General features: G+C 36.9%; 2 protein-coding genes across 3 annotated transcripts in view; both read right to left on the minus strand.

Annotated features, from left to right (window-relative positions):
* Positions 1-4,259: 4,259 nt before the first annotated feature.
* LOC141406705 (uncharacterized) lies at positions 4,260-9,792 on the minus strand. The gene is made up of 4 exons (XM_073992632.1): positions 9,444-9,792; positions 4,950-5,191; positions 4,673-4,876; positions 4,260-4,497 (listed from the first exon to the last, which is right to left on the minus strand). The coding sequence occupies exons 2-4, from the start codon at positions 5,093-5,095 to the stop codon at positions 4,287-4,289; spliced, it is 561 nt and encodes a 186-aa protein (XP_073848733.1). The 5' UTR covers positions 5,096-5,191; positions 9,444-9,792; the 3' UTR covers positions 4,260-4,286.
* A 6,658-nt stretch (positions 9,793-16,450) lies between these two features.
* wun (wunen) overlaps positions 16,451-24,079 on the minus strand; it is a 231,924-nt gene continuing 224,295 nt past the window's right edge. The window contains exons 5-7 of one of the 2 annotated variants that reach the window (XM_073957040.1): positions 22,042-22,221; positions 21,782-21,958; positions 16,451-16,640 (exon numbers count right to left, since the gene is read on the minus strand). In XM_073957040.1, coding sequence (XP_073813141.1) covers positions 16,527-16,640; positions 21,782-21,958; positions 22,042-22,221 — 471 coding nt within the window. In that variant the 3' untranslated portion in view covers positions 16,451-16,526. Of the gene's footprint in view, positions 16,641-21,332; positions 21,488-21,781; positions 21,959-22,041; positions 22,222-24,079 lie in introns of those variants that run through there. The other variant, XM_073957041.1, reaches the window with a different exon arrangement.

Consider the following 24,079-nt stretch of genomic DNA (forward strand, 5'->3'; position numbering starts at 1 on the left):
GGCTGCCTCATACCTTACCTGAATATCTATTGGGTGTAGAAACAAAATTGTTTCTAGAGCCCTAGTCGGCGTGGTCCTCATTGCTCCGCTAATGCTTAGGCAGCATGTTCTTTGGGCCTTTTGCAATATTTCCACATTGCATTTTTTGTCCATGGCTGTCCACCATACCACAGACGCGTACGTTAGAATTGGTCTAATTACGCTTCTGTATATCCAGTGTATCATCCTAGGATTGAACCCCCATTTTGAGCCTATCGCCCTTCTGCAGGTTGACCAACATATTTGGGCCTTGTTAGCCCTTTCTTGTATATGGTCTTTCCATTTAAGTTTCCCATCCAGAATTACTCCTAGATATTTAACTGTACAGGAGATATTTATTGTCTTATCTAGAAAAACTGGTTCCTCGTAGTGTCCCATTTTCGTTTTTCTAGTGAATAGACATAATTCTGTTTTTTTCGGGTTGACGTTCAGACCTCTCGGCCTGGCCCAGTTAAAAGCAATTTTTAGAGCCGTTTCTGCTCTTCGACAGAGTTGATTCGGATTCTTTCCCCTCAGAAGTATTATAATGTCGTCTGCGTAGCAGACTGGGTCAAATCCTTCTTCGGTTAGGGTCCTCAAGAGACTGTTTATGGTGGTAACCCACAACAGAGGTGAAAGTATCCCTCCCTGTGGCGTTCCTTGTCCAACTTTGTCTCTTATTTTCACGTCGTATAGCCCGCAGCTTATCCATCTATTCCTTAGCATGTGGTTTATCCAGTTCCTTAAGGCCCTGTCTACCTGAAACTCGTCTAAGGAGTGGATAAGTGTCTCGGTGCTTACGTTATTCGTAGTTAGTCGGAGACTAAAACATCTGGTATCCAGCTTCACCCCAGTGAATGAAAGACTTGCTGCAATTCGAATAAAAGCTAAATTCTTCAACATCAGCTTTATTTGCGCTCATGCTCCCACTGAAGAAGAGGATATATTTTATGAGCGCTTAGAAGAAACATATGACCGTTGCCCTGCCCATGACATTAAAATCATTCTAGGCGATTTTAATGCCAAAATTGGAAAGGAGAATATCTTTGGCCCAACAGTCGGCAAATTTAGTCTCCACAGTGAAACATCTGACAATGGTATGAGGCTGATAGACTTTGCAGCTGCAAAAAACATGGTAGTTAGCAGTACCAGATTTAATCATCTCGATATTCATAAGGGCACCTGGCAGTCTCCAGATCAGAAAACAAGAAACCAAATTGATAATGTTGTGATAGATGGAAGACATTCATCGAGCGTGTTGGATGTACGATCGTTCCGAGGCGCAAACATTGATTCGGACCACTACTTTGTTGCAGCAAAGGTACGCACCCGCTTAAACGTAGCAAACAAAGTACGAACAGACACAACACGAAAGTTAGACATCGGTAAGCTGCAACCACAACAGATAGCCACAGCATATTCCACTCAACTAGCCCAATTGCTTAATCAAAGCACTCCTCATCCCGATAACATATCAGCGCAATGGCAAATCATTGCCCACTCCATGCAAACAGCCGCAAAATCCATACTTGGATACCAGAGACCTCCACCAAGGAATCCATGGTATGATCAGGAGTGTCGTGCTGCCACCGAAGAGAAAAATGCGGCATATAGGGCTACTTTACAATCCGTAGCAACGCGTAGCGCACGAGAGAGATACAGGGAGAAAAGGAGAGAGGAGAAACGTATTTTCCGCAGGAAAAAGAGAGAGATGGAAAAGCGGGAGTGTGAAAAAATCGATATGTACAGGAGCCGAAAATTCTACCAAAGAGTCAAACATCAAACTGATGGCTTTGGTACAGGCACATCCTCCTGTAGAGACCAGCAAGGTAATTTGGTAACTGATACAGATAGTGTACTCAGGATATGGAAAGAACACTTTCCAAATCTGCTGGTATCCAATAGCAGCGAAGACGACGAAGATACCACAGTCCCAATCCCAGATGAGGTAAAGACAGCAATAATAAGGCAGCAGGGCCGAGCTGTTCAAAACTGGAGGCGACACGTTGATAAGGTGTATTCATCAGCTAGTTAGCACCATCTGGCAGGAAGAACGAGTACCCGACGATTGGAACCTGAGTATCTTGTGCCCCGTCCACAAGAAGGGAGATAAGACTGTATGCTCTAACTACAGGGGCATTAGTCTACTCCCTTTTGCCTACAAAATCGTGTCAGGGATATTGTGCGAACGACTAAACCCTATGGTCAACGAGATAATTGGACCATACCAATGCGGCTTTAGACCTAGCAAGTCCAGCATTGACCAGATATTTACCCTGCGGCAAATCCGGGAGAAGACCCAAGAGATGCAGATCGACACCTACCACCTTTTTGTCGATTATAAAGCAGCCTTCGACAGCCCGCTGCGTTCAAAGGTATTCCAAGCCATGTCTGAACTTGGTATCCCCGCAAAGCTCATCCGGCTTGGTAAAATGACTTTAACTGACACGAGGTCCTAAGTTAAAATAGGAAAGAACCTCTCCGAAGAGTTTGGTACCAAAAGAGGTTTCAGACAAGGAGACAGCCTTTCGTATGACCTCTTCAACATCCTGCTAGAAAAGGTTATACGAGAGGCAAACGTCAAAAGAAGTGGCACAATCTACACCAATAGTCACATGTTACTTGCTTATGCTGATGATATTGACATCATGGGCCGATCAGTAAAAGAAGTAACTGATAGCTTTACAAAGGTCGAAGGAGAATCTGCTAAAGTGGGTCTGGCGGTAAACGGTGAGAAGACCAAGTTGATGGTATCGACGCGCAATGCGTCCATTGAGCTCGGACCGACTGTGGAAGTTGGTTCCTATAATATTGAGGTAGTAGTAAGACTTCATCTAAGTAAGTATTATGACGGAATATTGTTTTGGTGACCAATAGCAAGAGATTTTCACAAAAAACCGTATAGTTTTTAGATAATTTGTTGCCATAAACGAACAATTAATATGACTTTTTTACAATGTTGACCTTTACAAAACTTTTTTTGTCTAACTGTATATTTAAAATATTTAAAAATTGTACATGCGAATTTTTAACCAACCAATTTGTTTTTCGACAACGAACTAAAATTAAACTAACCCCTTGCTGTTAGATACATAAAAAAGATAGTTGTTGTGCGAAGGAAAATTTGTTTGTAACTTTTCGCTCCGAATTCGTACCGAAATCGGAAGAAAAACATTGGTATATTCGAAGGGAAATTTCCGAATTCTGAACGAATTCCCCTACGAAAAATCGTATAGAAATCTGAACGATTTTACTTCCGAAATTGTTTAGATGTTTCGGACATCCGACATTTGGTTTGCTGGGAAGTTATTTTGTGATTTCTTACAATAAATGAATGGTCTGTTCTAGTACTGGAAAAATCTACTAATTTCTACTATTTTTTCCGATAACATAAAGGAAAAAATGTTATCGTAGTAAAAACTAGTAACTTCTTGCAGGTTCTGGAACAGAGCAGAAAATGTAAGTTTGTATACACATTTTCTAAAACGATGTTTATAATATTGTTATTTCTATTTTGTATAAATCAAATAATATGGAAAATTTATTTGCAAGGACTGTGCTTTATAATTTTATAAATTCAGCGGGCAGCAGCGGCGAATGCTATGTATTTAATCCACATAGTAATAATACGAAGTTTAACAAATATTTTAAATAAAGTTAAATCGGAAATTTGTGAGAAATTCGAATCATTTTCGAATTTTAGGAGAAAATATTCAGAATATCTAATCCAACATCAAAATAGTTTCCGATTTTCGGATAGAACATGTGAAATTTTTTAAAATTTGTTCCGAAATTTTTCAGAATCTCGAAACAAATCTATGAAAAGAATTCTTTTTTCCTCAGGTTTTCGAATATTTCTTCAGAGTGTTGCCCGAGATTGTTATGAAAATCAAAGTTTCCCTCAGAATTTTTCACAAAATTTCTTATGAATTCTAAACGAATTCGTGTGGAAACTCGAATGTGGCGACCCACTTCACACAAAAGAGTACATGTTTCGCATGCGAATACGGAATCAGAAATAGAAACAAGTGCGAGATTTAGTCCGAATTAAAAGTCTTCTTATTTTGATAAGAAAAGAGCAAATAAAAGCAATTATAAGTGTTAGTTCTTAAAACATGTTGGCATACATAAAGGTGGGTCTATGGACCCTATTTCGATGTGATACAAACATGTAAGCCATAAATCACCTATTAATATCCTCCCCACTTAGTATAAGACCGATGAAAATTTTTAAAGACTTTTTTTTATTTTCAAAACAAAAATTTGAACTATAAATGTTGTTGCACTTTGGCTATCCAACGAACTTTACAAACACTCTCGAATCCTAATTTATGATGCAAAGCCTTCGAACGTTCATTTTCATCGGCTACGATGGTAATAAAATCCAAATTATGGATGTTCCATAGACGTTTCAATTCCAGCTTTAACATCATTTGACCATAACCATGGCCTCTTTCAGATTCCATGGTATAAAGAAATCTAAAAAATGAAAAAATAATACATTCAAGGCATAATTTAAATTAGGAAAAATTCATTTGCGGAAATTCTCAGTTTTTAGGTGGGAGAGGTTGTTTACATTAGCCTAACCTATGCCTCTTACAAACTAAGAATTGTCGCAAACAAAAATAAAAATTTTTTTCTATCGTATTCTTACCCTGGATTTAAAAACTCATTTGTAGATATCCATGAAATGGGCGCTTCTTGCCCACGCCGAAACAGGCCAATGCCACCATTGAATTCAATACATTTTCGTACTAGTTCCAATGAGTTGCGATGCTGCATAAACCAATAAGCATTTACAATTTCCGCATGTTTCTTATGATCCAATGGGGCCACATATAGGTCATCGGGTAATTTTCTATAATACATACATATAAGAAGTTTTTTGAATATTTCTGATTTATATTTAAATATTTATTTTAATTTCTTACTCATTTATTTCAAGTTTTGTAATTTTATCCTTGGTTATTAGCATTGCATGTTCATGGGATGCAAACATCCACTCTGTCGCCGAAACTTTTTGGCAAGCAACGGTTTTAACCATTTCATATAGATTATCATCGCACATTAGCAACATATTATCATTTTTTCAATTAATAAGATTGGTTTTCTCCAAACATTCCTTCAGTTCGGCTTGAGATTCTTGCAGGCTAAAACAAATGAGAAAGTAATCCTAAAAAATATAAACGGAAAACTTGATTATTTTTTGGTTAAATTGATTCAGTGAAGTACATAATAACATTACAAACATACCAACAGACTACTATACTACTTATGAACCAGTTTCTTGCCAAATTTGCACAATTATTTTGGGTATGGTCGGATAATATTTAGGGGTCGGAATAAGAATCTGTGTCAAAAGAGGCATATACTTAGGCGAATATCTCCGACTCTATCAACTTTTTCTATTAACTTTGTTTTCTGTTTGTAACTCATCAAACTAATCATTTGCAACAACTTTATATCTGGTATACATATATTCTTGATCAGGTTAAAATTCTGAGTCGGCCTAGACATGTTTGCCAGTTGTAATCACTCTACAGTTCACAATAATTGAGTTAGAATGCTACATTTTTTGTGAAGTTCGAATGGGCTATATCTATCCACGGCTTAAGGTTTTTTGAGGATTTTAGATACATTTTTTGATCGAATTACCTGTAATTTGCCATTTGCCACATAACTTTTCCACCAATAACTGTCAACATATGTCCATATTTTAGTGTAGCCCCATTTAACAGTAACTGTCGATTTTACGTATTTTGAGGATTTTCGTATATATATCAAACACGCTGATATTTTAAACATATTTTTCAATCACGTGGATATATAAATAATATTTTTTAAACACTTGGATGTTTTAAGGAATATTTTTCAAGCACTTGGATGTTTAAAGAATTGTTTTCAAACACCTGAATGTTTTAATATATAAAGAAAAATTTTCAAGCACGTACATATATATTTAAAAAAATAGTTTTCAAGCATCTGGATATTTTAAAGAATATTTTCAATCTCGTGGATATTTGTAAGAATATTTTTCAAGCAAGTGCATATTTTAAAGATTATTTGATTAGATTTATTTTTAAGCACGTAGATTTTTAATTAATATTTTTCAAGCACGTGACTATTTAAAATAATGTGTTTCTATGCACTCGGATTTTTAAGAGAATATTTTTCTAAGCACTTGGATTTTTAAGAGAATATTTTTCTAAGCACGTGGATTGTTCAAAGAATATTTTTCAAGCACGTGGATTGTTCAAAGAATATTTTTCAAGCACGTGAATAGTTTAAATAATATTCTTCGAATATGTGGATATTTTAAAGAGAACTTTTCAAGTACGTAGATATTTTAAAGAATATTTTGAAGCACGTGGATACTTTACAGAATACCTTTCAAGGGCGTGAATTTTTAAATAATATTTTTAAAGCATGTGGGTATTTTAAAGAATATTTTTCAGGCACGTGGATATTTTTCAGAATATCATTCAAACACCTGACTATTTTATAGAATATTTTTCATACACGTAGATTTTTTAAAGAATATTTTTTCAAGTGGCCACCCTACGCTTGGATTTTTAAAGGATCTTTTTTCAGGTGGCTATCCTATGCGAGGATTTTTTAAAAAAATATTTTTTCAAGTGGCCATCCTACTCGTGGATTTTTTAAAACATATTTTTTCAAGTGGCCGTCCTATGCGTGGATTTTTAATATTTTTTCAAGCACGTGAATATTTTAAATAATATTTTTGAAGCACGTGGATATTTTAAGGAATATTTTTTCAAGCACGTGGATATTGTTAAGAATATCATTCAAGCACCTGAATATTTTAAAGAATATCATTCAAGCACCTGAATATTTTAAAGAATATTTTTCAAGCACGTGGATTTTTATTAAAGAATATTTTTTTAAGTGGCCATCGTATGCGTGGATTTTTTAAAGATTATTTTTTCAAGTGGCCATCCTATGCGTGGATTTTTTAAAGAATATGTTTTTAAGTGGTCATCTATGCGTGGATTTTTTTTTTGATTTTTTTTTTCAAATAGCTTTCATATTCGATGATTTTTTAAAGAAACGTGGATATTTTACATAAAATCTTCCAAAGACGTGAATTTTTTAAAGCACGTGGATATTTTAAGGAATATTTTTTCAACTCCGTGGATATTTTAAGGAATATTTTTTCAACTCCGTGGCTATTTTTAAGAGTATCATTCAAGCACCTGAATATTTTAAAGAACACATTTCAAGCAGGTGGATTTTTTAAATGTTATTTTGTCAAGTGGCCATAGGATGGCGTGAATTTTTCAAGGAATATTTGTTCAAGCACGTGAATATTTTAAATAGTATTTTTAAAGCACGTGCATATTTTAAGGAATATTTTTCAAGCACGTGGATATTTTTCAGAATATCATTCAAGCACCTAAATATTTTAAAGAATATTTTTCAAGCACGTGGATTTTTAAAGAATATTTTTTTTCAAGTGGCCATCGAATGCGAGGATTTTTTAAAGAATGTTTTTTTAAGTGGTCATCCTATGCGTGCATTTTTTAAAGAATGTTTTTTCAAATATGCGAGGATTTTTTAAAGAAAATGTTTTTCAATTGCCATTATATGCGTGGATTTTTTAAAGAATGTTTTTTTCCAAATAGCCATTATATGCGAGAATTTTTAAAAAAAAATATATATTTTTAGAATTGCCATTATATGCGTGGATTTTTAAGTAATATTTTTGTATATTTTTATTTGGGCTAGTAACCCACCCTTCCAGAAAACAGCATACAGAACAGAAAGAAAATTAATTATTCCATATAAGTTCAGAATATTTCATGGTGAAGGGTATAACAAGTTCTACACGGTCCAGCTTAACACCTTTCTAACTTGTTATACCCTACACCACCATGTGGTAAGGGTATTATGTGTTAGTGCATTTATATGTAACATGTCTAAGGAAAAGAGATAGCCCCATAGTTCCTTCTAGGGATATGCATAAAATCACTTTCTGAGTCGATTTATGCATGTCCGTCCGTCCGTTCGCAACGTACAGGTCGCATTTATTGGGGTAGATCAATGAAGAACGCTATTGCTTTTGGTGAAAATCGGTTCAGATTTGGATATAGCTCTCATATATATTTTCGGCCGATTTGAAGTTTTTGATGCACCAAACACGTGATGGAATTAGGTCTATAGATAAATGTGCCAAATTATATCGAAATCGGTTCAGATTTGGATATAGCTCCCATATATATTTTCTGCCGATTTGAAGTATTTGATGCACCAAAGACGCTGTATCTGTCCAATTTTGATGAAATTTGGAATGTGTTACGGAAGTAGGTCTATAGATAAATGTGCCAAATTATATGAAAATTGGTTCAGATTTGGATATAGCTCCCATATAAATTTTCGGCCGATTTTTGGTATTTGGTGCACGAAAGACCTTATATAAGTTAACACATAATAGGTTGTTGACCCAATAAAATATAATTTCCCTAAAGAATAATTCAATAGTTGACTTCGTCAACCCATGCAACGCTTGGCGCGTGCAGATCAAATTAACTAGAATTTAATTTTGGTAGCAACAACTCATTTTTAAAGCTGAGTGGCATGATTTCAGGGAAAATCAATGTGTTAAATAAGCAAATAAATTTAAGAATTGTATTCCACTTTATAATTGTAAAATAGCTTTAAGTCACTCTTTTACCAGCAGCCAACCAATAAAGTCGGTTTCAATAAAACAAATTGTTTTTTTAATCCGTAAAAAGGTAGCAGTGAACTTTTTGATAAGTTTCGCAAATATAAGTTCAATTTCGACAATTGAACTTACAAGGGAAAAAGGGATCCTTTTTGATAAAGTGTCGTGTAAAAGATCAAGTTGATCTTCATTTTTTTAAGACCTTGACACTCAAAGGTCTAACTTATATGTCGGATCTCAATGAAATTGGGAATGTGTGACGGAATTTGGTCTAGAAATAAGTGTGCCAAATTATATCAAAATCGTTTCAGATTTGGATATAGCTCCCATGTGTATTTTTGGCCGATTTTTGGTATTTGGTGCACGAAACACGTTATATATGTCCGATCTCAATGATATATGGAATATGTGACGGAAATAAGAGTGCCAAATTTTATCGAAATCGGTTCGGATTTGGATATAGCTCCCATATATATTTTCGCCCGATTTAAGGTAGTTGATGCACCAAAGACGCTATGTTTGTCTAATTTTGATGAAATTTGGAATGTGTGACGGTGTTTGGTCTAGAAATATATGTGCCAAATTATATCGTAATCTGTTCACATTTGGATTTAGCTCCCATATATATTTTACCTATTCATAGTGGTGTAGGGTATCATATAGTCGGCCCCGCCCGACTTTGATCCTTTCCTTACTGGTTTTTATGTTAGATTAGTGTTTGTTTACAAACATTTTTACTTACCCGATAACCATTAATTGTAATTAGCGTACAATTACCCGGTTCACCATTGCGATGTGTATAAAATCGAACATTCCAACGATCTGATTCCAATTCTTTGCGATTTCTATTAATATTCTCATAATGATAGAGATAACTGGAAATGAAATTATATTGCTGAGTACGACGTGGCAAGAGAGGCTTGAGTACATCAAGCATGGCCTCCAATTGAGATTTGGTACATTCTACTAAAATATCACGGTCACACATTCTTGACCAGCACAATATGGAAACGAATTTATTTCTAAATAAACAAATGAGGAAATAGTCGGCAAATCGAATAACCTTGCTATTCGATAGCTGCTATGAGACTAATTGATTCTTATCAACTTTATACATATGACAGAATCTAGAAAGTCATTGTAGTCTCTACCTAACTAAACTACTTACGCTATCAGCTGGCTGGGTGATAATCGAATTTTTGTAAACAAATGTTTGTGTGTGTGCATTCTCCAAGTGTTGATATGGCTGAAGAGATATCTTCGAATTTATCACAGGCAATAAACTAACTGAGATGGTAAATACTGCCTCCATTCATTACCTGTAATTTGAGGGAGTATTTTTGTTATTATTTTTTATGGCGTGAGAATAGGAATATCTAGGGAATTTCAGATCTTATCATAATAATGGGCTACGTCGTAAAACTTTGTCTTTTAAAAAGACTACTATCGTCTTGTTGGTAGACGTAGTTAAGGAAATGCAGAGTCCTGAATTGAAATCGGTGGGTCAGACCAGGAATCAAGAATTCCAATTATTCTGTTATTGTTGATAGTTTAACAGTAGTGCCTTTTTCCCAAATGCTTGTCACCAGGCAAGCACTCCGGTTAATATGGGCAGAACCACGGTTACATACAGCAAGTGTCTTCTGTGTGGTTCTGTCTTCTGGTTAACTCCAAGACCATTGTTATGGGCCCACCTTCACAGTTGTGCCAGAACACCTTGCATAAGGTCTGCAAGGCTAGTAAAAAGTTAGCATTTGTCGGTACTACAGACCACATCATCAGCATAAAGTTTTTAGATAGTCGAAACACGCAGGAATTTATTTTATTACCAGAAGGCAGAGCAGAAGGGTGACTCGCTTTCTTAGATCCAATATGATTGGCGGCAAACTTTAGTGTCATTTTTCGCAAAGGAATTTAGAAAAAATTCAATAGCCTCGATTCTCGACTAATTTCAGTAGCCTGTCCAGCTCTATAGAAGGAAGAGGTGGGAGACTGACTGGTCGTTGCTATGATCTATAGCGTTTGAGATGAGGATGTCGTTTAGATGACCAATCCATCAATTACTATCACTGATACACCTATTGGGATCAACCTTGTCATTGATCACAACTCTCAGATCACTCGGGTATAACCGTCGCACAGTTGTGTCAACATGCTTCGGCTTCATACTAACCTCGTTGGTCTTCACCGAACGCCACAATTTGCAATGGAGGATTTTGCAAATGTCATTTGGAGAACATCGAACGGACTATCTTCCGGCCGAGTTTGAAACGTTGCATAATGGAATTCATTCGTAAATTGAGTTCAGGAACAAAAAGTTCAACCCCCGTAGAGTGAAACTGTATTCCACACCCTACAGACGACACAGTGTTGCTGCGTGGACAAAAATGTGATGTTAACTTTTGCATATGTTTATGTTTTTTTCTTACAGTAAACATATCCGATACGAGGAATCTGAAAGAATTTTATCGATATGTGCATCCATAATGAAGTTATAGCTCTTTAAATATGAATAATATTTCCCAGGTAATCTAAGGCGATAATCATGTGAAAATTAGACGACATTTAAAATAACATTTTCTAAAAAATTTGTTGATAATACTAAAAGTTTTGGATGAGGATTTGATGAGTGGGCTATAAATATAATATTTCAGTACATAAAGCTGACATTAACTGCACATGGGCAATGTACCGTTATCAAGAAATCTAAATTTAAATTTGATAAAAAAAATTCAAAATTCTTAATATTTAGTAGAGCAGATCTTTTGTTTGCCACCTATTGCCACCTTGGTTCCTGTTTTCCGTTAATTAGACATCTCTTCCAAATCAAAATGCGTAAAAAAATTCTGCCCATCCCTGCAACCTTCTGAGATATATCGGTTCAAATTTTATATAGGCCCCATATATATATTTTCCCGATTTTGCTACAACTCGTTCAGTTTTGATCGAATAGCCTTCAAATTTAGTATGTGTTATTTTCTTGGGCCCCTGAGTAGCTACACCGATTTTTACAACAATCGGTTCAGATTTAGATATAGCCCCTATATATATCTTTCCCCGATTTGGCTATAACTCTGTCAATTTTAATCGAATAGCCTTCAAATTCAAATTAATATGTGATATTTTCTAAGGCTCCTAAGTAGTTTCACCGATTTTAGCAAAAATCGGTTCAGATTTGGATATAGCCCCCATATATATCTTTCCCCGATTTTGCTATAATTCGCTCAATTTTTGATGAATAGCCTTCAAATTTAACATGGGTTTCCTCATGCCCATCATCAACATGTTTGCACAAGTACTTATGAGGGCACAGGCCTAAGAAAAAATCCCATGTTAAATTTGAAAGTTATTTTTCAAAAATTGACCGATTTATACCAAAATCGCTGAAAGATATATATGGAGGCTAATTCAAATCTGTACCGATTTTTGCGAAATCAAATCAAAATCAGTAAAACTGAACAGAGGCGTGGGGAAACGTCCCATGTTAAATTTGAAGACTATTTATTTATAGCAAAATCGGGGAAAGATATATATAGGAGCTATATCCAAACCTCAACCGATTTTTACGAAAGTCGGTGAAACTACTCAGGAGCCTAAGAAAGCACTGAGTTGAATGTCATGGTCGATGGTAGCAAAATTCCATTCCACCAACTACCCCAAGATTATAAGGGTGACATTCGACAACATGTCCGAAGTCCCGAACCGGCAACACTTGTTTACAACAATGCCGCGAATATAAGAGCAAAGCGATGGAAAAATATTCAAACCTGTCAGAATGCCGCTCTGAGAACTGCAACAGGATGTCTCCTAATGTTATCGGTGGACTATCTACATGAGGTTCTCTCTTGTAACGCTGGACTTGTTCTTCTAAATCCTGAAGATTCTCCTTCACCTGTCTGAATGGGCGGGGCTATCCACCATATGGTGATTGTGTCGCTGTACTGGGAGAATCTTTGCCTCCTCAAGTAGATGGTCCGCGGGAGTCATGAGGAGGCACCATGTTCCTGTTCTCAGGGGCGACATTCTGAAAAGTTTGAATATTATTCCATCGGCTGCCACATAGATTCACGGACCAAACTGGCGCCGCATAGCTTATCACAGACCGACCTATCGCGTTATATGTGGTCAAAAAGGTTTCTTTATCTGCACCCCAAGTGCTGCCGGCTAGGGACTTGAGGCCCTTGTTCCTATATTTCAGCTTGTCGCAAATAACTGCGGCATGCGCGGACGACGAGAACATGTTGTGAATATGACCCCTGAATTTTGGGGTAGTTTGTGGTCGGAATTCTGCTACCATCTACCACGACATTCAACTCTCTTCTCATTTGCGCCGTCCTTGTGGTGAACACAGTGGCCGTAGATTTAGTGACGGATACCTGCATATTCCTCGTGTGGAAAAAGGTGGTAAGATCCGGTCAAATAGGAGTTCAGTCTTCCACAAATGTCATCAGGGAAGGTACCCGATGCCAGGATCATGCAATCATCCGCATACGTTACGATCTCGATGCAGTCTGGAGGGGGCGAAATACAGGATAGGTAGAGGTTAAACATTGCCGGAGATATCACCCCATCTTGGGGAATTCCCTGTTTCACTCTACGGGGTTTGGACTTCTTGTTCCTGAATTCCACATACGACTGGCGTTCACACATATAATTGATTCTCCAACGTTTCAAGCTTGGCTTGAGTATTGTCTGATCAATGTCCTCAAACAGTGTGGAGTGCTTGAAAGTATCAAAGGCATTTGATGAGCCAAGCGCTTCCGTCACTGTTCTATCACACGGCTTTCTCTGGTTGAGTCCTCGACAAATATGTGTGCAGATGGCGTGCAGCGCTATTGTAGTGCTTTGATGCTTATGGAATCCATGCTGATGATTCGCAACTGGATAGCTATTTCTGACGTTGGCGAGGACTAAGGCCCAAAGGGTATTTGCTACGGGCGACAAAAGCGAAATCGGTCTGTACGATTCACCTTTGCTAGCATCCTTGCCAGGCTTCAGTATTGGGACCACCCTGCCTATTTTCCAGACATTGGGAACGATGAGAGTGGCTAGCGACATGTTGAGAACTTTAGTGATATACTTCACTCTCCGCACATCCAGCTGTTTCAGCTTTAACATGGAGATTCCAACAGGGCCCAAAGCCTTGAATGATTTACCATTCCTAATGGCATTCGCAATTTCATCCATTGTAAACTGTGGTGGTCAGAGTACGTAAAAATACTTTAAATAACATTTCCAATCGTTTCGTTTCGTATTTTCCATAGGAACAATACAAAACGAAACATAACCCTCTTTGGACGAGCTCGCTGTTTTGTTTTGTTTTGTTTATATTTGTGAGTGCGAACAAAACGAAAAGCGAAAAGTACTCAACTCCACAAGAGCAGATAGAAAACGGAATAGTACTAAACACATGTGAATAAATCAAAAACGTTTGGTGGTTGATAAAATTCACTGTGGTATGCTGATGCTATCTTATAGGGTTGTTAAGCAATCACATGTGTGTGTGTCTGAGTGTGTCATTGACAATACGCACGGCAAACGTTTCCCAAAAATACTTCTTGTTTCGGTGGTGAATGAAACAACTCGGCAAAGCATAACCGAAGTTACATTTCCCCAATCGTACGGTTTCCATCTTTTTACATTGAAAAGTTTGTGTTTTTGTTTTGGTTGTGAGAATGAAACGATTCACAGAAGCTGAAAAGTTTGTGGCTTTGTGTGATTGGTACGGGAATCGTTTTGTTTGTTTCCGTTCATTGGTGGTGGTTCATATTCGGGCGGAAGAGAACTGATGCGACGTCGTACTCTTCGCCCTGTCACTCCCGGGGTGCTCGACAAACTGTCGACTGAAATAACTTGCGCACCTCTTCTGGTCAGTCAACGTAACGTTGCCAAACGTGACTGAAGTCCTATCTTCCTTCCACGGTTCGAAAGTGATTTAACCGTTGCCTACAATTAACTTACACCGGCTCCAATGTTGCAACTCTTTAGATGATTTAACCACTTGTTCCGCTTATACTCGCCGACCAATCTGTTCACTTCGAGTGTAAGCTCCCTTACTCTGGGGCCACGAGGGTTGGCTCGAAGAAGCTCATTTGTTATCCCGTTACCTCTGCTAGGAAGTTTGGGCTCACATCGGGTATTTGACCAGCAGGTCATCAGAAGGATTGGGCAGATCTCTGAAGCGGTGATTAGTGAACTCTCGGAAACTCGGCCAATTAGCTTTCCCATTACTCACAACGCTCACAACGCAGAAAAACGTTACAAATATATATACACTGAGGTGGCAGCTGCTGGCTTGAACACGGATGTTTTGTGGCTCCGGGCCAATCCGGTACGAGAGGACCCGCTGCAGTGGGCTTGAAACGTTAGTGAAACGTATCGAGTTTAGGGATAGGTAAGTCGACATTCGATTAATCGATTAGTCGACTTTTTGCAGTCAAAAATCTAAAAATCATAGTCGACTTTTGTCTGGAGGGATAATCGCATAATCGATTATCTTGTGATCGATTTTCGAGTTTGCCTATATATTGTTGACTTGGCGGTTTTACAGTTTCAAAAGAAAATCCGAAAAACGACGAATAGTCGATTATAATCGATTTTCTGCGATTATGAAAAAGACGAAAGTCGAGTTTTACGACAACTGAAATAACCGCCAGACGGAAAAATCGCATTTTCAGTTTTAAACCAAAATCGAAAAATAGAAAAATCGATTATTACTTTCCATTACCTATACCTAAGCGATTTACCACGATTGCGTTGGCTAGGCCCACTAAAATGACGTATAAGTAGGGGTTGCATGGCTCTACACGGAGTAAACAAGTGCCAGAAAAACTACAATATTTTCCAGTGTTTTTTTTATATTTTTATTTTTATAATATTTTCAGGAATTATTTGTTGTTAAAGTTTCTAGTATATCGAAGGTGTCTCTAATTTTCTTCTTCTTCTTTTAAATTTATGTATGCATGATATATAATTTTTATAATAAATGTGTTTAATTTTTCTATTATATTTAACAATACTATTTTCTGTGTGGTATTCAGTTATTGTGATTTTCAAATTTCATTTTCATAACAAAGGAAGACACTTGAGGTGCTAATTACATGAAATTATTGTGTATTTTTTTTCTTGTCCAAAACATAGAGGTGCTAAAACAGCTACTTAGAATTTATTTTTATAAGAATAGGCTCTCTTCATGAAATATTCATAAATTTAGAATTTATAATTATTTGTTTTTATTTTTCCATTATTTATACATGTATATTGTTGTTTTTCTTCTTATAACTACAAAAATGATAAAAACAAAAAATAATGTAGAATATCTATAATTGTAGACCTGCTGGGTGTATTTACATCTATGTACGTTCATATGTCAAAATTGAAAGCTTGGCTTTATAATTTGAATATTGCTTAAATTTTGTTAACTATTGTGTAAATAAATTCTTTGAATAACTTTCTTATTATTAAATATATGTGTATTTTATCGTTATGTTTATTTAAATAGATTTTCTTTACGTTAAATGTTTTTTTTTTTTTATTGTTAAGAAGTTTTTTTTAAAGTATTTGCGAGTTTTTTGTCTTGTGACTTAAATTTAAAAAAATTGTATTGAATCATTTTTATTAAAAAATAGTGTAACTTAACTAGTTTTAATTAATTTAATTATTTGTTGTTATAATAAATACTATTTATTTCTCAACTTCCTCTTAGATTTATTGTAGAATGTCCAGGTTTCTTTTAGTTTTCATTAGTTTTGTTTCTGCATTTACAGTTGACTTTTATTTCTTGTAAGCGTTGTAGAGGCGTACGTACATGAAAATTCCTTTATTTCTAATTGCCAGCAGAACTCAACGTGGTTTGTGGTGTCACATCCCGCGTACATGTTGGCAAAATATACGTTTTTGACGACGATTTATTGGGAAATAAATCCGAAACGAAGTTTGTCTGCAATTTAAAAGAATAAGAAGAAAGAGAGAATGTTAATAAAGTCAAATTAATACAGAATTCATAGTTGTTAACAAAATTCTAGCAGTCTTTAAATAATGGAATAAGATTCTTTTTGAGCCTAAAAGTATGCTTTGAAATCATTTGTTATCTTATGGTGTTTTGTTAATTCTTATTAGAAATGTGCGACGTATAGCATTACCAGCCACATAAAATGCCAATGATGCATGTCTTGAATAACAACATAGACAATTTTGTAAATTTATATTTAGGGTTGCCATATAATAAACTGTAACATTTTGAATGTTTTTTAGAAGGCATGTTGTTAAATTAGAATTGATATGAAATTAAAATTAGAATTGATTGAATGGTCTGAACATACTACCTTTTCCACAACTTGGTTCTTTTAGTAGCTCTACACGTTTATACATATTATCCATTTGGATTTGTTTTCATCGCGCCATCTCCACTTTTGAATGGCGTTCTTCTAATTGATGTATTCCGACCTATGTGAAGGCCTGCAGTGGGATTCTCTAACGCATTTTTTGGTTATCGAAAAAAATCGGTAAATTTAAAACGCAAAAATATGAATGAATCGTACAAATAAAAGTTGACAACACTGTTGCTATCGGTAGCAACAACTTTATTTTGGTCGCTAACTTACCGACAAATTTCGTTAATTACCGAAATTATAATTTTACAGATTTTTGCCGGTAACGAAAAAATGCGTTTGAGAACCTCAATACCGAGTAGATAATAATTATGTTCGCGCACTTGTTTTTGCACTTTTTGTTAATATTGTCAAAAGCGCTAAAACTCATCGGCAGACTAGAAAATATCTCATATTAAATAATATAGATATCCGATTGAAATTGGTTACTTTATAGACAAACCCGCTAAAGATATATATGTGGACTATATCATATCGAAGCTGAAAGACCTCAGCTGTCACAAAGTTCAGAATAGAGGAGCTATATAAATTCCATAGGGCAAGGATTGATGACATCGTGCAAAACTTTCGGCAAGCGGTACAGCTGCGCACAACACACTACACCCCTTCAACGGCCCTACCAAACCAACTCAACTAACTACAGTGTCTTTGTGGTTACAAACAATCAAAGCAGTCACATTGCTAGACTTGGAGAAATTTGAACTGATATGTACGAAATTTTGTATTTTTATAACCTTAGTCTTTAGGCTAAAGGGGGTTTATACACTTTGATATGTCCAAAATTGTGACTGATCGAAATAATGGTTTTAGGCCCCAATTATATGTGGACGAAATCCGTTTCAGACTATTTGAAGTTGATTTAGACATGTCCGTCCTTCGGTCTGGTTGGTGCGCACAATTATCGAGCGTCATAAGATTGCATATGGTAATGTTAATTCCAGACATAGATCAGGTTTGAATATGGACTAAATCGGCATACTTCATCGTATACCTCCCACACAAAATTTAGAAAAAGGACAGTTTAACAACTTGTCTCCGATCGTTTTGACATTTTTTGTAAAAAGTTGTTATTGCGGGCCTTGTTACGACGGCGCAATTTCTTTCAAGGGCATGTCAATAATGCTCCAAAAAATAATCCGGCACCAACTAAACTGGATAGTACGTAAGATAAAGCGGATTTGGTCCCAACATTACTGAGGGCTATTTTGTCACCGTTGAAAATTTGATGTTGCCTAGCCGGGGAATCGAACACACGACCTTCTGCGTGCAAGGCGGGTGTGCATACCATTGCACCACGGTGGCACCCAAAAAGTACCAACATCGGGCTGTACCGTTCTATGAGTTACATCTAAACCTGGACCGACAAATTTCTGAAGGAAATTGAACTGACAGCAAGACCAGTTCGAGCTGGTCATATATCGGTGCATGATGGCAAAACACTTCAAAGGCAGGATGCAACAGGATCATTGACTGACCCTAATGAAATAACTGCCAGAGAAGTTAATGATACGAAGCACAATAAGCATGATGTTACGTATCTACGCAAATTCGTGGGATGTGGGCGGAATTTGCATACTAAGACGATGGACTTCTTCATCAGAATCAGGCTGATAGGTTCGAGAGAACCTATCCTCGAATATCTCAACGCGAATTTCAGGTGGACAAGATACTCTTTCCAGCCTTTGCATTTACCCAAACCAAAACCCCTAAAGAGGCTGTGGTGAAAACAAAAAAATGAAAGTGACAAAGCCTGCTGCCCAAAGCAAAAAGGTCGAGTGAATCTCTATTCCGAAACACAGCTCCTCCCAGAATGAAGACGGCTAAAGAGTCTACTCCTAAACTAAACGACATTTGTAAAGGTGAACATGTGGCGAAAGGCAGAGACACAACCTTTCAACTCAAACCCGGAAGGGAAGAGTAAAGCGTAGGAAAAAACGGATCCAAAAACCTCCACAGGCAGCAAGGAAGTCAAGGAGAAATCACCATCTTCTGAAAAGAAACAGCATAAAACTGTGAAAGGGGTTAGATCTTCAGAAGGCCCCCAGCCCTCAACCAAGCAAAGGAGAAAAAGTCCAATGATCCCCCAGCCAGAAAAGGTCTTCATGGTGTAAAAAGTGTCCTCCAATGGTATGAAGGTGAATCTCTACATCAGGCGTATTCGGAGACCAATGAAGACATCAAAAACCGAATGATGGTTCAGAATACGATATACAAAAATGTACAAACATTTGGTAGCGATTGTGGACGCTCCGAAAGTTTTGTTACTAAATTGGATTTGGATTAGAGCGCAAAAGTGTTGGTGGTCTATTTGAAAGTGGACTTGAACACGAAACTCTTTATATGACTGTAAAAGCACATCGAACAGCCCATCAACTTATGTCAAACTTTTGAACTTTTGTGAGTAAGGTTGTCCGATATAGACCCTCTTGGAACTTGATGTACGTTAGTAAGAAATTTTACGATGTGTAAAGTTTTGACCAATCCGATACTCGAGCTCATTAGCGGATTTAAGAACCTTTGGGAAGTTATCTCAGAAAAGTGTACAATTGTAATAGGGGCCGCCAACATTACACCGATGGGTATTTTGCCGCCATTGAAACTTTGACGTCGTCTGGCCTGGTAATCGAACCTGGCATTCAACGTGCAAGGCGTTACTCCCTTCGACCATTTAGCAAAAAATTTTGAACTTTTGTGGGGGAGTTACTCGAAGGAATGAACCGATACGACAAGCTTTAACTAATTTTGGACAAAATATTACGAGATTCAAAGTTTTGACCAAATTGGTGAATCGAGATCGAGAGTTATTGTGCGCTCCCGATAAATCGAATTAAAAAATTTCTGAAATCGGATCCAAATGGTCTGATACAGATTTCGCAAAATATAAGTTGGGTCACTCTCTGCCCCGATAACATACCAGCACAATGGTATAGGATTGCCCATTCCAAGCAAATGATACGAAAAACCTTTGCCAAAGAACAAATGGTACGATGAAGAATGTCGTGCCGCTACTAAAGAGAAAAATGCAGAACGCATAGCAACCATACAATCAGTAGTAACGCGTAACACGCTTTAGCGATATGGGGAGAAAAGAAGGGAGGAGTGACGTCTTTTCCACAGAAAAAATAGAGAAATGGAAAAGCGCTAAGTCAAAATGAGGCCAGAAGAATTCATTACCAAACGTTCATTCATTACCAAACGAAGTTTCAAACAAACAGATAGCCTCTAGTGCGATCTATTCAATATACCGTTGGAGAAAATAATATGAGATGCTGAGGCAAACAGAAAAGGTACAATATACATTCTTGATCTTATCAAATTGTGTATACCTTCTGTAGCCACAAGACTGTGGGTATGAATATATTTCTATCTTTTCAAAAGTTGTAGAATTTTTGGCCAGTAACGATTCTTAATCACGGTGCGACTCCTTACTACTACAATTTTGGATCAAAAGCTTTTCTATTAAGTTCGCTCCAATATCTTGCTATAATATTACACATACATGTAGTTGTCTGTGGGCTGTCTGTCTATTATTGACTGTGGTGGTGGTGGCAATAAGAAATCATATTCATTTACAATAAATTTCATTTCGTTGATTTGGTTTTTTTGCTTTGTTCGACGAGTCTAAGCTACCAGAGATTTGCCGATTATTTTGTATCTGCTGCATTAGATTTCAATTCAAGCTACAGTTTGTTTTTCTGCTTGTTTACTTTTCACGAATTGTTTTGCAAATTGGTGGAGAAATCTCGGTATAATGCAAAGTGATTGAATTGTATTGAAGTTAAATTTCCTCGGCAACAATGTTGTCGGTCGATGTGAACTGGACGATCGATGACAATCACTTTTTCAAATCAATTAATTTAAAATTCAATGGAAATGTTGTAGGAAAATGTTGATGTGGCGCCCAATGGAATGAATGGCGTTTGGGAGCTAAATGCAAATATTTGTGCATATTTATGATGGGAACATTGAAAGCTAACAGATTGCTTTATTTGAGAAGGAATTGTTGAGGAACAGATTGAAGATCGATAATTTTAATATGGGAATTTCAAAAATTTATCTCAATGATCTTTTGATCATTCTACAGAATATTTGTACAGTAAAAAATTGAATCGGGAAGGGGTAATATCATGTCTGCCGACATAAAATATAATATAAAAAGTCATAAATATTACCACCCCAGTGTGAAGTTGTCCTACTCTCACTCCTCCTACTCCCATTTAACCCTAAAACAAACACTTCAATTTTGCAATGATTTTCTTTGTATCAACTTTATTTAGTTTTAAGTGTTGAGAACTCATTATATCAAGGAACTTCAGTCCATTCCTCAATTCTCTTTAGTATGTACAGTGGGCCAAACAGTGTTCCAATTAAACCAATTTTCCGGCACCAAGAATGTCTAAAAAAAGTGAAGTGAAGGGTGAAAAAATACAATGAGACGAATCAAATTGAAACTAAAACTCAAAATTTTAGTAGAGTGTTGAGGGGCAAAAAAAAAAAAAAAACTCAAAGTCAACACAAGTCATGGCTATAAAAGACAAGGTTAACTTAGAGTATAACGTGGCCAACAAAAATAAAACTAATGGTGCTGTAAAGTAAAGTTAACTAAGACAAGTCGACATGCATCAGAACATTAAGATAAAAAAGCATTAGAAAAATAATAGAAAAGAAAAAGATCCAAAAAAAAACTTACCACAATAATAGCAACCAATGATCCAATCAATGAACCACCCAAAACATCAGACCAGTGATGTTTGTAATCGGAAACACGACTCAAGGCAGTATACCATGCCAACATTAGGCACACAAATTGCAGAAAGTGACGCATCAATTTTGAGCCACGCCATGTCATGCGACATTGCAAATAAATCTGTAAAAAAAGATGATAATAAATTTCAGAATTTTTATATGGATTGAATTAGAATTCTCGGATAGGTTAAAGTTCAAACTTACCGCCAAATAAACCATGCCATAGAAGGTAAAACTCGAATGTCCACTGGGAAATGATAGGCCAACTTCTTTCAACATACGTTCGGTGGAACCAACACCGGCACAATGGAAGTTTGTTATATATTTGCCCTGATTTATGGCATCAGCGCACGTTGAGCCATCGGCCATAATGGGTTGGCAGACCTAAAAAAGAGAATAGACAGTGGAAAATAATTAAAATAAGTAAATAAAAAGCAACATACTATGAAAACATAAGGAAAAAAAAACAAACCCCCGCAATCGTTTAAAGGACCATTATCAGCGAATCTGCACCTGGAAGATTCGCAGATTTACTTAAATAGTACAAGGCCGACATAACAGCGAATACAAAGCATTGGGAAAGGCGTCACAACAACACCTAAATGTGGCACACTGTATTATAGCTGTCATGACATAAAGCATGAGTTTGTTTGCGGATATGTAGGTGGTCGGAGGTTTAAACATGTGGTCTCCATCTTCAACCCAGTGAATTAAAGACTTGCTAAAGTTCCGATAAAAGAGAAATGTTTTAACATCAGCTTTATTTGTGTTCATGCTCACACTGAAGACATGGACGAGCAGAGTAAGGATACATTTTACGAGCTTTTAGATGAAACATATGACCATTGCTCTGCCCATGACATTAAAACCCTTCTAGGCGATTCTGATGCCAAAATTGTAAATGAGAATATCTTTGGCCCAACAGTCGGGAAATTCAGTCTCCAGAGTGTAACATCTGACAATTGAATGATTGACTGATAAACTTCCTAGCGGCAAAAAACATGGTAGCTGGCGGTACCATATTGTTGTCTGCAGACCAGAAAACAAGAAATCATATTGATCACGTTGTGATAGATGAAAGACATTCATGGAGCGTACGATTGTTTGGAAGCATACATTGACGAACAGATACAGCACAGCATATTCCACTAAAGCAATGCCGTTCATTGGTATTGTTGAAGTTACGATGTTTTTAGGCAATTCACACACACAAGACCCGAACGCAACGAAAGAGCACACAAAAGAGAGCAAATGTTTTGATTTGTTTAAGTTTTGCAGCATGCGTGCAAACAACCGTACTAACCCACTGTCAAAATATGCCAATATTCAAAATTTTGTGTGCCCTCTTTTTGGTCGGCAGTGCACTAAAGTGGCCCAAAAGTTTAATCAAAACACTCCTCGACCCGTTTACATATCAGCACAGTGGCAAAATATTGCCCACTCTCTATGCAAACCGCCCCAAAATCCATATAGGGCTACCCTAAAATCAGTAGCAAGGCGTAGCACACAAGAAAGGTATCGAGTGCAAAGTAGCGAGGAGAAACAATTTTTTCGCAGGAAAAAAGAGAAGTGGAAATGCGGGAGAGTATAAAAAGAGCCGGAAGGAAGTGCGAAAATTCTACCAATGAGTGAATCATCAAACTGGTTGCTTTGGTACTGGTACCGCCTATTGTAGAGACCAGCAAGGCAATTTGGTAAGTGATGCAGATAGGTTGCTCAGGATATGTAAGGAGCATTTTCCGAACTGTTGGTATACAAGTACGACGATGATGCTACAATCCCACGGCTGCGGGTACTTTCGTACCGGATTAACCCGAAACCATAGTGTTTCGGCCAGCGGCTGCCAACCCAGCATTAAACCTATGCTTCTACGTATGTCTAATGCTCAACAACAAACAACAACGATTATACCACAGATGCAATCCCAGAAGATGGTATTGATGGTGCCCGGCCAGCCAGACCTATTCAAAACCGGAGGCGACACACTAATAAGGTATACACCTTATATCAGCTAGTTAGTACCAGGAATGTGCTAGAAAGAACGCACCATGTGACAGGAGGAAAGCGCATCCAACGATTGGAATCTGAGCATCCTGTGTCCTCTCCAGGGGAGGATATAGGAAAGCACACTCTAACTATAGGGGCATACACCTTCTTCCTATTGCTTACAATATAGTGTCAGGGTTATTGTGCTAACGACTAAAGCCTATGGTCAACGAAATAATTGGGACATACCAATGTG

Source organism: Musca autumnalis, unplaced genomic scaffold, assembly GCF_047663935.1.
Source record: "Musca autumnalis isolate F117 unplaced genomic scaffold, ASM4766393v1 scaffold_5, whole genome shotgun sequence".
Taxonomy (NCBI): Eukaryota; Metazoa; Arthropoda; class Insecta; order Diptera; family Muscidae; genus Musca; species Musca autumnalis.

Bases quoted from the DNA above. Each gene is read 5' to 3' on its own strand.
- LOC141406705 (XM_073992632.1), bottom strand. From the start codon at position 5,095: ATGTTGCTAATGTGCGATGATAATCTATATGAAATGGTTAAAACCGTT. The intron at 4,877-4,949 runs GTAAGAAATTAA...TATGTATTATAG, and splicing joins ACAAAACTTGAAATAAATGA to AAAATTACCCGATGACCTAT. The intron at 4,498-4,672 runs GTAAGAATACGA...TTCATTTTTTAG, and splicing joins AATGAGTTTTTAAATCCAGG to ATTTCTTTATACCATGGAAT.